Source organism: Culex quinquefasciatus, chromosome 3 (assembly GCF_015732765.1).
Source record: "Culex quinquefasciatus strain JHB chromosome 3, VPISU_Cqui_1.0_pri_paternal, whole genome shotgun sequence".
NCBI lineage: Eukaryota > Metazoa > Arthropoda > Insecta > Diptera > Culicidae > Culex > Culex quinquefasciatus.
In genome coordinates, this window is record NC_051863.1 from 53,761,769 (window position 1) to 53,780,004 (window position 18,236).

The window sequence follows — 18,236 nt, forward strand, 5'->3', positions numbered from 1 at the left end:
ACTATGCAAGAACAAGGTTGGAATCAATTTAAAATAATTTTGGGCAATAAACGAGATTTATAACAATCACAAACATTGTAAAACTGTTGTTTATAATAATCTGGTAGTTTTTGTAATGTTTGTGCTTGTTCGGTGCAAGAAACGCGCGAGCACCAAAGAAAAACCACAAGTTTTTCAACCTTAAATTTGCATGACTTTGGGTGTTTGAAATTTCTCTCAGAACATTTCATTTCCCTAGTTGGAACAAGTCCGAATTTTGTTCGCCGCATGAAAACTGATGTTGAGAACGACTCCAACCAAAAATGATGTGAGTTCTTTACCATTACATTGAATGTAATGAAAAACAACATTCTCTGTACTGTTGCCTGGTGGTGGTGTTGCTCATGATTGTTTATGGGTGAGAAGTGGGGGTGGAAACAGGGGAATCGAGTGAGGAGAAGAAGAAGCAAAAGATGATGTGAAGTAATAAATAAACATGCGGAATAAAATTATCGAGTCGTAAAAAACGCAGCAGGAATAAAAAAACGAAGAATACCCCGCCAAATATAAATAAACAACTCACTCTCGTCGGGCAAAACCACCAACACTGACATGAAAGAGCAAATACAAACACATCGATTGTGGGGCATTTGCTGGTTTTTACTTCAACTTCTTCATTTTTTCTTGCTTGAGAAGGAAAGTATTGGTGGAGCAAAGAAACGAAAAAGAAGGTGAGGGTGGCAAAAGAACAGTAAGCGTCGTGTGGTAGTGGGTGGAGGAGTGAAGAGGAGGTGGAAGACGATGCCACGTTGCCGAATTTGCAACGCAGAAAAAGGGGGGCCGCCACGAAACGTTCACTTTCCTCCCTCTTTCGTGCTGCTCTCTTGCTCTCACTTTATCGACTTCTGAGAAAGGCATGGTCGCTTCTTTGTCGCTGTGGCTTTTTCTCCCCCCGAGAGTGTTTGTCTTATTTTCAAAGCTGATGGTAGGGAAATGTGGCTAAGAATCTTATGTTTATACATTAATGACGATAAACAATATTTACGTTTTGATAACTCTATTAAACTTTAAAATTTATTCATCATGAATTCTAAAATGATCATCGGGGAGGTAGAAACTTGAAATGCATTTGCAGTTGATTGCATAGAAACAGTTATATCAATTAATGTCGAGAGCAGCTCAAAAGTAAAAAAAAATATAATAATCTATATATTTTTATACACTAAACCCCCGGTGGTTGGACACTTTTTTAGTTTTTACCCCGTTAGTTGGTCAAAGTCAAACTAAAAAGTGACGAACTGTCACTTTTTACACGGCGTTCATGCACACTATCAAAACAATCGTTTGATAGAGTTTGATGGTGTGCGTGAACTCCGTGTAAAAGAGGTGTCAAATTAAAAAGACCCCGTCCGTTTGACAACAGTTGGTGACAAACCATCGGGAGTTTAGTGTAGTCGTAATGTATGAGAGAATAAAAAAAACAAACATGCATTTTTGATCATTTTTAGTTGAAAATACCTCTGATGTCAATATTTCCCAAAAAGCAGTTTATTTTATCATTATTTCAGTACTAAAAGTGCACCATTTGATCTTGAATGCAAAAATAAAAGTTAAATAATGTATTCGGATAACCGAATCTTGGAATAATCGAATTAGGATTATTCTTTATCAGCTCACAAGAAATCGGAAAAAAGTTACCCCGATCCCTCTTCAATTTGCGTGAAACTCTATCCTAAGGGGTAATTAAAATCCCTGAGATCCATATTTCGATATCAAAAGGATTTTTATGTAAAATTGGACGCAAGATTTGACATTGTACTCAAAATTCTTTAAAAAAATAAATTTAATGTACTTTTCGTATCTGCAATAACTAAGAACTCAGAAGGGTCATTTTCTCATCTAAAACAAAAAAAAATCATTCAAAAATTACATGTTTTTTGTAACTTTGAAAAAGAAAAGTTTTGAAGAAGTTACTTTTTGCGTTTCTCTTTGTTTTGTCGTAGTCGACTTTTTAAAATCTGTTTTTTTTTTGTTTTAAATGAGAAAATGACCCTTGACAAGACAAAGAACAGGCAAATCAAAGTAGAATTTGATGTTAAAAACGTTAAAATAAAAAATAGAAAATCCAATTGTCCAAAGTTCCTAAGAAACCTTTGGATAATCGAACTTCCAATAAAAGATTTTTTTTTTTGAACTTGAAAAAAGTACTCTTCAGAACCTCTTCTTAGAATGGGAAACAAAAACTTGAAATTGAATTTTTATTAAGGTTTAATAGTTTACAAACATTTCTAGAGTTTTTTTAAGATCCTGTACTGCTCTTGTTCGCATAAATGTCCCATATGCATTTTGGTCGATTTTTTGTTAGACACTGGAATAGCTTCCTATTTAATGTTACTGGAGGCTACTTTAATAATATTTACTACTTTGTTCCTGAAAATCAAAAATCGACGGAAAGTCTGTTTGTCCCATCTTAAAAATGTTCAAATATGAGTCCCATCGTGAAAACGTTCACATATTTGTCTCGCTTGTTTTTTTTTTTTTTTTGTTCTGAACTCACCTATTTGACTCGACGAAGGTCCAGATTTTTACAGATATTCCATAATCAGAAGATCGTACGCATTCACTTGTGGGTCGTTCGAATCACTCAAAACAAGAAATTATTCACTTTTCAAAACTGTTAAAAAATTACTATTTTTCACCCAACTCAAAGTTAACAAAAGCCTTATCATGAGCATACATGAGATCCCTGTTGAATGAATATGCAATCAAATGATTACGTATTGAAAATAAAATGGAATAGTTTTCTCAAACTTCCTAACTCATTTCTGGAGGCTTTTTTTTAAAAAAAAAAAGGTCCAATAAACCAAATTTTTCAGTTTTTGCTTTTTGGGTGTTTTTGCAACCGCCTTGAGTCAGGGGTATTAAAAAACACCCAAACAGCAAAAAACTTAAAATTTGGTTTATTGGACCTCTTCAAAAAAAACTCCAGATTTTCTCAACTTGCCGAAAATGCATATGGGACATTTATGCGGGGGCAGTTTGAACATTTGAAAAACAATAGCTTATAGGACCTTTAAAAAACCCTAGATTTGTACGAATTATATTGAAAATTATTTTAGGAATAACTTTTTTTTGCCCCCTGATTTTTTGGAAAAAAAATCGTAAGAGGTTGGATTGCGCGTCAGATTACTTCTTCAAATTAAACTTGCAACGGCCATAAAATTCATATAAATGTTGTAATCTTACACTTGATTTTGTTTATTTTAAAATATTGGTAGGAAATTTATGAGAACCGGATGCGTCACGCACTCGTGATTAATTTTTAGAGTATTAACCTCATATTTCAGCAAATTTGGTTTATCTTATTTCGAGATATCGTGGCACTCGTAAAGGACCATCCTTAATCCACGTGTACACTTTTGTATAATATTGGTGAAACTATCAGAAGTGATAGATAGATCAACTTACAGTCAAATGAGACTTTGTTTTAATTTGGGCGAATTTAAGCCCATTTTCTCTGAAATCACTGATATTTTGCAAATTTGTGACAGAGGCATAACTGGAATGCTGTATAAAGCAGTTTGTGATACTTTTTGTTCTATTTTTTTTTAAATTCGGCTTGAAATTTTAAATTTATTTATTTTTTGGCTCTTAATTTTGTTTTTAAAGTTTAAAATTTAAAATTCACTGTTGGCGTTTCTCCCCTTTCCCCCACCACATCCAAATCCAACACTAGTTCACAATAACGGAGCTCTCGCCAACTCACGCAAACTTGTTTTTTTTCTACTCTATCGAATTTATCTCTCTCTCACTGTACATGCAAAGTGCGGAAAGAGAATGTTGAGGGTTGAATTTCTTCGGGGTTTTTGTTCCTCGGCAACAGTATTGTGTTGAATAAAATTATGGGGACGACGGACGCGGCACGCAACCTGACACATGGCGCGCAAAAAAAAAACAACGACGTAGAAAAGAGTAATGGTTACCCCACCTCCCTCCCTCTCCCGCTTAACCCTCTTTTTGACCGGCTGTATCGTTTCCGGTTGAGCAATTTCTTTTTCTTCCGTCAGTCTTGTTTGTTGTTTTTTTTTTCTCTCTCTTTTCCAAACTCTTTATTCCCCCTAACACCAACATTGGCAAATCGGCACGGCTGACTGGATCCATCCTCCTCCTCCTCCTCCTGGGTCTGACATTGAACTTCATCGCCCGTGACAGTCAACGGCGACGACGACCGTCGGTGAAATGCATGCCATTTATTTACGCGAGAATGTCCGCCGCCGCCACACACACTCATCGTAGCAGTCGCGCTGACTTCAGTGCGACGAGCCACGTGGTTGACGGCCGGTGGGGACGGATGAGGGACCGCTGCAGTCGATGGGGTTGCATTTGAGGAGAAAAATCTGCAGCGAACGCTATGCAATTGCAATTTTACGCGAATTTTTTTTTAACATGTGTTATACAGACTTGCATGGTTTGACACCAACTGTAATCAAACGAACGGGGTCCTTTTTTAGTTTGACACCCCTTTTACACGATGTTCACACACACTACCAAACGTTTGTTTTGATAGTATGCGTGAGCGCCGTGTAAAAAGTGACAGTTCGTCACTTTTTAGTTTCACCAACCAACAGGGTACAAACTAAAAAAGTGTCATTCGAAAAAGTGACCAACCACCGAGGGTTGAGTGTAATATTTATTTTTATCGGATTCTCCGAGCAATTTTGCAAAACATTATGAATTTATATTGACAGGACACCGAGATACTTTTTTTTAAATAAAAATTAGGGTTTTTGATGCGCCGCGCGCAGAAATGGGAAAATGACGAAAACGTGAACAAACTGCTTTTTTCACTAAAATTACAATAACTTTAAATTTTTAAGCGATGACCCATACATTTTTCGGGTACCAAAAGTTGCGTCTTTCAATTGGGTACTAAAGCCATATGTAAATTTTTATGTACAACGGTAAAAAACAAGATCAAAAACCATTTCTGTTGAGGCGACTGGAATTGCGGTCCCCACGTGGACCGTACGCCACTGGACTCGCGTTGACAGCTGTGTGTATGTCACTCTGCAACTGTCAACAAAGGGCGTAAGAAGAAGTGGTAGTTGTCATGGTTGTAAATAAATATTATTCTTGTTTTGTGAGTAGAAGAATCCTCATGTGTTTTTTATTCGTTGGACGAAACCGTCTTGTTTTTCCTCTTAACTTGTTTAATTACACCCCCACGACTCGCAACTCGACCACCCTGCGGGTGTTGTCTGGGGGGTTGTAAAAATTTCTGATGATTTTTTTTTATTTTAAGGTGAAGCCGTTGATCATTTTCAAAGAAAATTGATCATCACTATAAAATATTCTGTATTAAATTCAATTTAACGAATTTCAGCACCAAAAGGAATCAGCATGTGCCGGTTGTTGCCTTCTTGAAGCCACTGAAATAATTTTTGATCTAAATCAAATGTGCTTCAAAATTTATATGATTTTGTATCACAGTCATTGACGTCCTAGTTGGCAATCATTGATTAATGACGATTTCCATAACTTTACAAGGAATGGGATAATCGTTACCAACAGGAATCAGCATCTGTAGAGCACTATTCTAAACAACTTGTTGGAGGAATTTTGTAAAAATATTGAAAGCGACGCAAAATTTATATCTTAGAACGAAAAATCATGACAATGATGGAAGTCTTCACGTGCAAAAAAAAAAAAACAAAAATTATGACTAGACAACATTTTTTTTGATGGATCAACTATGGTCCCCTTGTTGGAACGAGCTGTCAAGTAGGAAAATTTCTGTCATTAAGGACCGCGAGGTTAATTTTTCAAAATTGATTTAAAAATCCATTTTAAACTCTTTGTGGTCGTACAAAAGGTCAATGTACTCGCTGTAAAAATTAATATCAGCAATCTAAGCTTCATTTTAGGACCCAATTCCCGGGAAATTTACAAATTTCCCAGAAAACGGGAAATCCAGGGATTTTTTTCCCGGGACTGGAAATTGGACGCTCTAACCCAGTCACGAAATATTCTACCAGAGCTGGTTCTGCCAGAATCCTGCTCGAACGGTAGAACATTTCTGCTAGAATGCTGTAAGAATATCCAGCTCTGTAAGACTTACACAGCTAAAAAAGTAGTAATCCAGCTGCGTGTAAAAGTGCTGGGTGTAAAATAAATATTGCATTATTTTATGCAATTTATGTAATTTTACGCCCTGAAATATGTAGCCCATCAGTATGGGAAACCTACTTGACCGAAATGTCAAGCTGATATATGCGTTTATCATTCCAACTTTTCATCGGTCTGATGGTCGAGTGGGCTAAGGCGCCAGTCCTTACTGTTGGTGCTGGGTTTGAATCCCGTCGGTTGCAACTTTTTTTTGTGCTTGCAAAAATTGTACATGCAGTATGTAATATTACATGTTTATTTTGACGAAGGTGATGTGCATGCTTATGCATGCGATTTTACCATCGGACTTTTTGCTGTGTATGCTAGAACATCGTGATTGAATTGAAATACGTTTGTGGAACGCTAGCTTTGTTTCAGAATTTTCTGCATGCTAGGTAGTAGTTGTTCAGTAACTGAGCGTTGTTAATAACTGGGCTACTTTTTAACTGGGCGCTCGATATTTGGGCCGTAGCCCAGTAAAAAAGCAGACAAACGTCAAAAAACCAAAACAAAACGAAATGACTGAGGGGTTAATGGATGCCAAAAGCCTGTTCAATAATTAAAAAAAACGTTTTTCTAACTTTTATTTAATTTCAAGTCACAATTAAACAAATAAGAAAAGTTAAAAAATTTGAGTAACTATTATTTTTATATTTAATCAGGAAAATAGTATGCATCGGTGGTCCCCTCGTTATTTTTCGTTCAGCCCAACATTCTGTGACTGTGTCAACAAACAGCAAATTCTAAGAAATTTTGTGAAGCGTCACAATTTATTGAACAGAAAATTGTACAAAATTAAGCGCAGCCTTAGATACTGTAACTATAAATAATTGCTAACATATTGTTTTTTTTTTGTCCTAATCCATTCCAGGCGGTGCCGGCTCGGGCCGCTCCGCATCTTTTTCTTTCTTGATCAACACCGGCAGATGGGACTGCATCGGAACCTCTTCGCCGTACTTTGGCTGCAAACAAAAAAAAAAACATAAAATTGAGTTATTGAACAATTCTTCAAGCGACAAGACGTCAATCTTACCGCAACGACCTGCAGGTCGGCCGTGTCCGCCGAACTGTGCGAAGAAATCCCAAGCAGCACGTCCATCCGGTCCTGCGTGACGTGCCCAATCTGGTGCTCCATAATCTCGCGCGCGTGCTCCAGCATGGGTTCCCGGAACTCGGGACAGATGGTGAGTGCGTCCTGGAGTTGCGACGCCGGCAGCTGCAACAGAATGCCCAAACTCTGCGGCGTCAGCCGTTGGGCGCACTTGAGAAACCCGTCCCAGACGACCTTCTGCTTCCACACCTGCTTCACGATCAGCCGCTGCAGCAGATTCGTCACGAAGCCGGCCAGCCGCGGATGAAGCGTGAGCGATTGAATGACGGTTCGCATGAGCAGCGTCGGCAGCGGGGTCAGCTCGACCAGCTGCTGGATGACGCTGCCGAGTACGTCGTGGGTGTACGTCTCCTTCTCGGCCAGACACAGCGAGGTGGCCTTAACGACCCACTTCAGCTCGACCTTGGCCGTGTCGACGGTGTGCAGCGCGACGAGAAGTTCCGCCGGCGAAAGGGGCAGATTCGAGGTGGTGATTTCGGCGCCGATGCCGAGCAGCCGGTTGAACACCTCCTTCACCACGACCGGATTCAGCTTGATCAGCTTGGGCAGCACGGCGAGAATTTCCTTCTTGGTGAGCCCGTTGATGACCGGAATGAGGAGGCGCACGTCGGATACCTTCGTTTGGTGCAGGATGCGCACGCGGTCGACCAGTTCCGGTGTGGGGATTGCTGAAAGAGATTAGAAGTAGTATGAGCTGGTTTATAATTTTTGAGGTATTTAAAAGTAGATAAATAATATTGAAAAATATTTGCAACGTCCTAACGTCCTACCATAAAGTCAAGACAAATAAAACATATGAGCAGTTCCTCGACGAAATCGGTATTTTTTTAATTTTAATTTTTGTATTATTTAATCCGGCTGAAACTTTTTTGGTGCCTTCGGTATGCCTAAGGCTACCAACTGTACGTATTTTTTCCTTACCATACGGATTTTCGAACCTCTTCGCGGATTTTTAACAGGCCGGAATTTTTGAAGGGAATTTTACGCATAATACGGATTTGTACGGAATTTTAACAACTTTTTAATCATTGAATTGCTTTTGATTTGGTCGAAGCTTTTGTTAACGAGACATTTTTATTTTTCTGTGAGTTTGATTTAAAAAGGGAGAGTCTTCCGGAGTTTCCTCAATTCAAACTTGATTATCAATAATTCTAGAGTTTTTGAACTATTGTCTTTCATATGTTGATAGGACCTTTTTTTTAAAAAAAACTCTAGAATTGTTTACTAAATATATTCCATTTCTAAAGGCTTTCGGAAACTTGTGAAAATATTTCGTTAATTTAACAAATCTAGAGTTTTTTTTAAAGGTCCTATAAACTGTTGTGTTTCACATGCAATGGGACCTTTTTAATAAAAAAAAACTCTGGAAAAGTGTTCGTGAAAACACTAAGAACGATATTATTCGTAAATGCAAACTTGACATTTCGTAAACTTTTAAACCTTTAACAAAAAAATGAAGAACATAATGATTTGATTCAAATCATGGTTTATTTTATGAATACTTTTTATCAAATTTATCAAATTTAATTTATCAAAATAATTAATTGGCAGTTTTTGTTATACCATGGTTTCATATCGGCAAAGTGTACGGATTTTTGCTAAGCAAGAGTTGGTAGCCTTAGGTATGCCCAAAGAAGCCATTTTGCATCATTAGTTTGTCCATATGATTTTCCATACAAATTTGGCAGCTGGCCATATAAAAATGATATATGAAAATTCAAAAATCTGTATCATTTAAAGGAATTTTTTGATCGATTTGGTGTCTTGGGCAAAGTTGTAGGTACGGATAAGGACTACACTGAAAAAAATGATACAGGGTAAACAAATTTTTTGGTGGATCTTAATTTCACTTTTTCTCAAACTTGATTTGCAAAAAAAAAACACTATTTTTATTTTTTTCTGATATGTTTCAGGGGACATCAAATGCCAACTTTTCAGAAATTTCCAGAACGGTAAGAAAATCTTTGACTGAGTTATGATTTTTGAATCAATACTGATTTTTATCAAAAATCGAAATATTGGTCGCAAACATTTTTCAACTTCGATGTAAAATCGAATTTGCAATCAAAAAGGTCTTTACTGAAATTTTGATAAAGTGCACCATTTTCAAGTTACAGCCATTGTCAGGTAATTGTTTTGAAATTAGTTGCAGTTATTATTTTTTTTAATTAGTGCACGGGTCCGGTGGTGAGGTGGTTAGCGTGGTAGCCTCTCACCCCAGTATAACCTGGGTTCAATCCCAGACGGACCCGATGGCATTTTTCGAGACGAGATTTGCCTGATCACGCCTTCTATCGGATGGGGAAGTAAAACGTCGATCCTTTAGCGTAAAAGAGGTTTTGAGTGACTCACCACACATAACCTTCGGAAGCCTAGAAATGAGCAGAAAACTTGCAACAGAGACCACAAAAGACCCGGGGGTCGTTAAAGTGGATTGCTTTGCCTTTTTTTTACATGTTTTCCCTTTTGAAAAAAATATTTTTGTAAAGTTGAGAAAATTATCTACATTTTGCTTTCTTAATCTTTGTTGATACGACCCTTAGTTGATGAGATATTGCCATGCAAAGGTTTAAAAACAGGAAAATTGATGTTTTCTAAGTCTCACCCAAACAACCCACCATTTTCTAATGTCAATATCTCAGCAACGAATGGTCCGTTTTTCAATGTTAAAATATGAAACATTCGTGAAATTTTCCGATCTTTCGAAAATAGTCTTTAATTTTTTTTTAAATCAAGACTAACATTTCAAAAGGGCTTAACTTTCAATATCACACCCTTTTGAAATGTTAGTATTGATTTTTTAAATCAATAAGGTACCAAAAAAGTCTCAGCCGGATTAAAAAATACAAAAAAACGTTACTTAATCCACCGGAAGGTGGTTGCTGCCTTCCTCCTAAAAGCCTTGCAACCACACACTACGAAAGCTTTGGCTAACGCTTACTTAGTAAAGACACTATACATCTGAGTGCTGCCATCTAGGTATGATAAATTTAATGAACCATTTGAAAGCACTGCAGTGTTTGTGTGCGTGCACTGAGCGTAAAGTTCCGACAGCTATCCGCCGGAGCTTTCAAATTATGTAAATAATGACCCTTTTAGTATCAACCAAAACAGTTTTTCGAACATATCTTTTAAAGTACTGCACCAAGCCGGATGAAATTTAAAAAGACTTAAAGAACCTGAAGGCAAATCCAAAAACATAGATCCGGACAAAATCGGTCGAGCCAGTTCCGAGAAAAGTGAGTGAGAAAAAAAATTCTACGTCCATCCACACGCACAGACATTTGCTCAGAATTTGATTCTGAGTCGATATGTATACGTAAAGGTATATCTGGGAGGCTTATTTAAAAAGTTCAATTTTTGAGTGATTTTATAGCCTTGCCTCAGTGAGGTGAGGAAGGCAAAAACGAATGATCTATATTTCAGAGAATTGCTCCATAATGAAAAGACAACAATGAAAAGATTTTGTAGTTTCATCGCTTAAATTTTCATGTTCATGGATGGTCTCTTATTGCAATTGTAGGGAAAAGGACTGATTTTTCCTATCAGGCTACTTTTTAAATTTACAATCCTGTTGTGTCATTTTCGAATAAGGAAATGGCCTAATATTCATTGTCAAAAATCACAGAACTGAAATAGTAGTTTATGCAACAAGTTGCAAAAAGAGGATTTTTCAGCACGAGTCGTACATTTATTCAACGAGGTTCACCGAGTTGGATAAATACGAAGAGTGCTGAAAAAATCAAGTTTTGCAACGAGTTCCATACAACATTTTTTGCAATTCCAAAAAACACACTGAGTGAAATTTTATGTCAAATTTTCATGTATTTTGTCAATAAATCGTTTAAATAAAAAAAATGTTGAAAAGTGTTACTTTTCGAAACAAGTGCTGAAAAGTTCAACTTTTCAGCACCCATTTGAGTGCTGAAAGGTAGAACTTTTCAGCATTTATTTGTGGGTCTGTGGTGCAGGGGTAGCGGCTTCGGCTGCCGATCCCGATGATGCTATGAGACGCGGGTTCGATTCCCGCCTTATCCACTGAGCTTCTATCGGATGGTGAAGTAAAACGTCGGTCCCGGTTTCTCCTGTCTCGTCAGAGGCGCTGGAGCAGAAATCCCACGTTAGAGGAAGGCCATGCCCCGGGGGGCGTAGTGCCAATAGTTTCGTTTTTTTTTTTTTTTTTTTTTGAAAAGTGTTGCTATTCGATTCTGTTATTTTTTTGTACAGAAAAGTAGGCTATTTCGTCGTTCAAGAATGACAGGAAAAGTAAGTAGTTTCACTATGGAATTGCAAAAAGTATTTTTCAGCATATTTGAGTGCACGACAAATAACATTCTAGTGGGGAAAGGCACGTTCCACTAAAATGAAATCAATTCAAAATGTGTTTTCCGGGAATGCCAAAAAAGTTGGGTTTAATTTTAAAATTTTAAAATCAGTTTTATTGAAATAGTTTCCGAGGTACAGTGAGTTGAAAAATTAGGGCTAATTAGATGACACTGTTAAAAATCGTTTTTCAGAGGCTGTATTTCAGCAACCAGCTGTCTGATAAACAAAGTCGAAAAAAGAAAATTGCTGCCTTTCACAAATATTTTTGCGGAGGTGCCTTGCCTTCGCAAAGTATTTAGAAATTGCAAAAAAAAATCTACTTTTTTAGAGAAAAATGCCTTTAAATATTTATAAATTCAAAACGGTGCAAATCCTAACAAGATTTTTCTTTCTAAAATAATCATATAAAACCGTTTATATTGCCGGAACTAAATTTTGTACAATATTAATCTATAACGCAAAGCCTTAAATAGGGCGGTATTTCAAAAAGCCCGGGAGTCAGCTAGCATCATCGACTTTGCCAATGTTTTAAAAAAATTCATATTTTTAGGAGTCAACTTTGGCTGTATTTTTTTTACTAATGTTTGCTATATGTTAGGTAAAAAGAAGTGTGCAGTAATTTTTCTAGTGACCCAGACTATGCCTTTACGCATTTCTTTACAATGTAAATGATAATGGTGCCATTTCATAGCAGGAAATGTGAAAAACAAGCAAAAAATTGACGGTAAAAACATGAAAAAATTAGAAAGGCAAAATGTAATGATAGGAGTTGGTAGAATAGGCCAAATACTACCAAAAAAAAACATAAACTAAACAAGATAAACGCAAATTAAAATACTAAAAATGAAACAAGAAAAACATAAAACAAGAGAAGCAAAGTTTTTCGTAGAACAAAAGTTGCTCAAAATGGCCTCCTAAAGAAGGAAAAAATAAAAAGGAGAATGGGCAAATTTGTATGGGAGCTGGTCCAAGGATGTACACGAACGGGACCAACTTTTTTCGAAAGATCTCGCCGAGACATGAAAAAAAGTCTTCGGGACCAACTCTCTAAACCCCGGGGTTCAAAAGTTACAACTTGTTGAAGTTTGAGCATTTTGGCTACTCTGTTTCATTATGGATTTCGATTTTCTTGGCATCATTCGACGCCTATCAGCAAAAACTATGAGTTCTGATTAGTTTTAGCAAGATTGAAACATGATTTCTCTTGTTTTTATCTGTTTGAACCGTTTGTGCAAGAGGCATCCCATAGAAACAAGTCGAAACTTCAAGGTTTTGAAACCGGATCCGACCCAGACTGCTTCAGTGACTATGGAAGGCTTCAGTGCAATGTTGTAACAACTTATTGGGATGTTCTGAGTCATCCGAGAACTCCTTGGAGTTAAGACCGGTGAGTCTACCGCCGTAACAAGCAAGATTTCGGCAGTTTTTGACCACTGATCATACCCACATGGCTTCAGTGAGTGTGGTGGACTGCTTTGCTAATGTGTAAGGATGTCCTGGGTCATCCAAGGACTCCCTGCAGTTATGGTCTGTGGAACTACAGCCGTTACAAGCAAGAGGTCGACGATTTTTGACCCCGGAACATACACGCATAGCTTCAGACAGTATGGTAGACTGCTTTGTTAATGTGTTGGGATGTCTTTGGTCATCCTTGGGCTCCCTGGAGTTTAGATATTTGGGTCACTGTAACAAGACAAAGGTCGATGATTTTTAACCGCACATCATAACCGCAAAGATTCAGTGAGTATGGCAGACTGTATTGCTGTTATGTTGCGATGTTCTGGACCATTCCAGGGAGTCCTTGTAACAGTCGTAGACCTACAGATCATAACTCCAGGGAGTCCTTGGATGACCCAGGACATCCTAACACATTAGCAAAGCAGTCTACCATACTGTCTGAAGCTATGCGTGTATGTTCCGGGGTCAAAAATCGTCGACCTCTTGCTTGTAACGGCTGTAGTTCCACAGACCATAACTGCAGGGAGTCCTTGGATGACCCAGGACATCCTTACACATTAGCAAAGCAGTCCACCACACTCACTGAAGCCATGTGGGTATGATCAGTGGTCAAAAACTGCCGAAATCTTGCTTGTTACGGCGGTAGACTCACCGGTCTTAACTCCAAGGAGTTCTCAGATGACTCAGACCATCCCAATAAGTTGTTACAACATTGCACTGAAGCCTTCCATAGTCACTGAAGCAGTCTGGGTCGGATCCGGTTTCAAAACCTTGAAGTTTCGACTTGTTTCTATGGGATGCCTCTTGCACAAACGGTTCAAACGGATAAAAACAAGAGAAATCATGTTTCAATCATGCTAAGACATATCAGAACTCATAGTTTTTGCTGATAGGCGTCGAATGAAGCCAAGAAAATCGAAATCCATAATGAAACAGAGATTTTATAAATGATTTTGGAAATAGCAAAAATACGATTTTTTGTACATTTTAACCAAAAAAGTTCAAAATTCAACAAGTTGTAGCTTTTGAACCCCGGGGTTTAGAGAGTTGGTCCCGAAGACTTTTTTTCATGTCTCGGCGAGATCTTTCGAAAAAAGTTGGTCCCGTTCGTGTACATCCTTGGACCAAATTTGCCCATTCTCCTTTTAGAAAAAAAAGTGGGCAGTAGGGGTTAAATGCTCACTGACAGCACCGGTCATGCTCGTTATTTGGGTGCGATCGTATGTTTACACACGAAGTAAACCCGAGAGAATGGCGAGCTCAACACTCAAATAGCCGGGCGACACGACGACATATGCTCTTTCTTTTTCTCTTTCTTACTTGTGTGGGTAAGTGTGGTGACAGCAATCATTTGAATGCAGTCGTGGTCCAAGTGACTAATATTTTGGTTAAATTCAAACGAACGAGCCGTTTTTTTTTTCGAGGGGTTGGGGGAGTTGTCAAAACCATTCTGAACCAAAAAGGAAAAAATAAAAAAAAATGTTGTTTATGCCGTTGCAAATATTTTTCTATGTTTATGTCACCCTTCTATTCAAAATCGGCCCAAAAAATTAGGGAGCAAAAAAAATATTTTTCCAAAAAACTTCAAAATGTCAAAGCAAATTTAACTGCAATCATCTGAAATCATTTCAATTTGGTTTACAAAAAATAATAAATAAAATAATTAAAATAATAATAATAATAATAGTAGGTAATTAAAAAATCTTTTGAAGTTTTCAAAGTTTTCGATGTTTGGTACCGAACTTTTTTTTCGCTAAAATTTTTGTTTTCATCAAATCCTTCATTTTTTGAAAACTAATGATTGCAAAACAACTGAACTAGTGTAAAATGCATTTTAAAGCACTTTTTTCATTCAAATGTTAAAATTATGGCTTGTTATTATGATTTTTATATCTTTATATTTTTTTGCCCCCCTCCCCTCGATCCCGCATCAGCCTAAACGAATTACCAACAAATTATTAAGTACTCACTCTTCTCCGTCAGAATGTAGATAATCCTCGTGATGATCGTCTCCGACCCCTTCGGGCACTCCTCAATCAGCTTCAACAGCTCCTCACTCTCCGCCCCGATCTTCCTCACCGGTGCCTCAATCGCCCTCAGCACCGCCCTCTTCATATCCGAGGTGGCCTTCGTGTAGACGTGCGACAGCCGGTGGATCATCTCCTGGTTGTAGACCAGAACTTCCAGAAACAGGCCGAGACAGGCTTTCGCCAGTTCGTCCGTCCAAACGCGGGGATGTTCGGAGCGTCCGAGCTCGTTCGCGAATACCGGTTCCGGGGGGTATTCCTGCTCCAGGTAGGACAGCCAGAGTAGGGCGTACTGTTCCATTTCGTCGGTGAGGATGCGATGGAGGGAGTAGATGTGGATCAGGTTTTGGATTGCTTTTTCGCGGATGATGGCGTTGTCGTGAACGGAGTGCTTCAGGAGGATGTCGAGGAAGGTTTTCTCTTTTGGGGGACGCCGGATGAGGAGGTCCTTGGAGATTTGCATGCCGCAGTCGGCGAGTTCCTCGAGTTGGCACATGTAGGCGAGGATGGTGATGACGTCGTCGGGGAGGAGGGGGGCTTCGAGGTAGATGCGCTTGAGGAGGGACTCCTTTTCGCGGAAGTTTTCCCGGTCCATGATGTTGGTGACGAGTTTGAGGAGGAGTTGGGTGTACGGTTGGTCGGCTTTGGACTCGGACTTGATGTAGGTGTGGCGGGTGAAGCCTTGCAGCAGGCTGTACTCTTCGAAGATCCAGGAGAAGGCGAGGTCGATGCGTTTGCAGATTTCCTCGAGGATAAAGTCCAGGATGAGCATGCGGACGGAGGGCATGAAGTGGGAGCCGAACACGGTGATGATGCGTTTGCGCTTGAAGGCTGCTCCGCCGATGAGGGCTTGCTTTTCCGCTTTTAATATGCGCTTGACGGCGTCGTTCAGGAAGGTGTGTTTCAGGTCGACCGGCTGCTGCTTGGTGACCTCCTGCAGACGAAGCACTTTGACGCGCTGCTTCATTTTTGGCTCGCCGGAGGCACCCTTAACTCGTTCCAGCGTTTCGCGTAACTTTCGTGTCGCCTCAAGCTTGCGCCGATCATCTTCTGGGAGGCGCTCCATGTCAACATCAACCTCCTCCTCGTCCAGTTCTTCAACGGCTTCAGCGTCCGCTTCGCGACCGGCGCGTCCTCTGATAATGCTGCGCTCTTCGTCGTCGCTGATTTTGGGCCGCATTGGCGGTTCTTTGGTCATGGCGGACGCGCCCGGACCCACGCGCACATCGGTCAATTGCTTGGCGAACGATTCGGCGATTCGCTGGATCTGCTGGGGGACGGTCACGTTCGGCGCGAGTGGGACGTACCCGGTGTTGAAGAAGGAGTTGGGTTCCGCGGGGAGTTTGGACAGGTTGTTGAGGACAAGCTGCGTCACAACATCGAGCTTTTGCAGGTGGTCCGTGAGAAATTGCTCGTTGAGTCGGTTTGAGCGCGCTTTCTGCTCGTTCAACTCATCGTAATCGATTTCCATTTGGCGTGGAGTTGCGACCGCCGCTGCAGCGGATCGTTCCTTCTCCCGCCGCATGTGCTCGCTTAGTTTGGCCTTTTTGGCCGCCAGCTGGGAGGACATGGAGTTCTCGAGGGCGCGCTTGGCACGGCGTTGCTGCTCGCGCTTGTCCAACTTTGGGATGGCGCGGCCAATTTCGCTGTTTGAGGCTCCTAAATCTTGCAGAACTTGCGCGATTGCCGTTTGGTGCTCGTAACAGGCCGGGTGTTTGATCAGATTTAGGAATTGCATTTTCAGATTTTTCCTCACCGAACTGACCTGCGAATTGGTCAGCGTTGGTGGCAGGTTCGAGTGGAGGTTTTTCAATGCTTCCACGACCTGGTTCATCATCGACGGACGCATCTTGGCGATGATGCAGAGCGTTCCCGTGCACGCAATCAAATTCACCGAAGAAATGTGCGACGCGGCATGAAATTGTAGCAGCAAATCGAAGATATTGACCGCTTCGTCCTCCAACTTTCTCCTTCTGGCAATCTTCAGCGTCAGCGGAACGTTCTCCAAAGAAAAGTCATTCTCCCGCTTCATACTGTCCTCGTCCGGGTGCGTCTGCAGAATTACCACCCCCTCCAAAAACTTAATCGCATTCGTCCGGATTCCGTCGTTATCGTTATCAATCATGTCCAAAATCGAAGCCTTCACCAAGCACAGCGTATTCCAAGCCTGCTCCACCTCCTCCGTAATATCCGACAGCCCACAGATCCACTGCAGCGCTTGCTTGTAGATCGCCCCGCAGCCCTGAATCACCCTCTTGGCCACACTCGGCGCCGCATCCCGCAACAACCCAAATAAAATATTCACCACCTTCGGCAGCAAACTAATGTTCATCTTGCAGACCTCCTCGATAAACCCCGCCACCGTTTTCCGCACATCCTGATTCGTATCGTGGCCAAACGCCAAAATATTCTCCAAAAACTCCAGCAACAAGTCCGTGTCGGAGTGCAAAATCAACTCCTGGACCTTGGCGATGATCTCGCACTTTTGGGCACTTCCCGCTGTCAAGGATTCGTTAAGCGCCTCCACAATCTGCAAGTCAAACGTAATTTTTAGTAAAATTCCAAAAAATCAAACCAGAATTCACCAACCTTCCCGCGGGCCGAGGCGATCTTCTCATTTGTGAAGAGCGATGCCGCCTCGAAGCTGCTGCTGCGAAGCAAAAAGTTGTCCATCCTGGCGGAGCTTCTTCCTCACAAACTCCACAAAAGAGGCTCAAATTTTACGCGAAACTAGCTAAATCAACCGTCACTCGTTATTTCACTAGAAAGTGGTCATTTTTAACAGCGAAGTGGACCGTAATAACCTGCGAAACGCGACGAAAAACTCTCCGAAATCCGACGGAATCGCGCGAGAAAACAGCCGAAAGTGGTCGATTTGACAGAAGGGCGTTACGGTTTGGTGGAAGCGTCGTTGACAGAAGGCGTTATGAATTATGGAGGCGTTATGGATTCTTGGGTGGCGGTAAGTTGAACACGCTCGAACAAAATAACTCATTTCAAAAATTTTGTTTACGCAACTTTCGTTGAAAACTCAACAAAAATTACTAAGGCTTCATCCATAAAGTACGTCACGCTAAAATCAGCCAAAATTTACCCCCTCCCCGTTTGTCACGCTTTCCCTATAGAGGTTTCTACGTGCGCATGTATTGCGTGTACGTACACGAAAAAGA

The 18,236-nt window shown here is 40.2% G+C and overlaps 1 protein-coding gene across 1 annotated transcript; it reads right to left on the reverse strand.

Moving 5' to 3' along the window:
- Positions 1-6,889: 6,889 nt before the first annotated feature.
- LOC6043768 (symplekin) lies at positions 6,890-17,949 on the reverse strand. Its single transcript, XM_038262674.1, has 4 exons — positions 17,656-17,949; positions 15,010-17,596; positions 7,178-7,923; positions 6,890-7,106 (listed from the first exon to the last, which is right to left on the reverse strand). Exons 1-4 carry the CDS (start codon positions 17,737-17,739, stop codon positions 7,002-7,004), a joined length of 3,522 nt encoding a protein of 1,173 aa, XP_038118602.1. The 5' UTR covers positions 17,740-17,949; the 3' UTR covers positions 6,890-7,001.
- Positions 17,950-18,236: the final 287 nt, after the last annotated feature.

Coding starts and splice junctions, on each gene's coding strand:
- LOC6043768 (XM_038262674.1), bottom strand. CDS start 17,739: ATGGACAACTTTTTGCTTCGCAGCAGCAGCTTCGAGGCGGCATCGCTC. Junction 7,924..15,009: donor CTACATTCTGACGGAGAAGA/GTGAGTACTTAA, acceptor AATCTCTTTCAG/CAATCCCCACACCGGAACTG. Junction 7,107..7,177: donor CCGACCTGCAGGTCGTTGCG/GTAAGATTGACG, acceptor TTTTGTTTGCAG/CCAAAGTACGGCGAAGAGGT.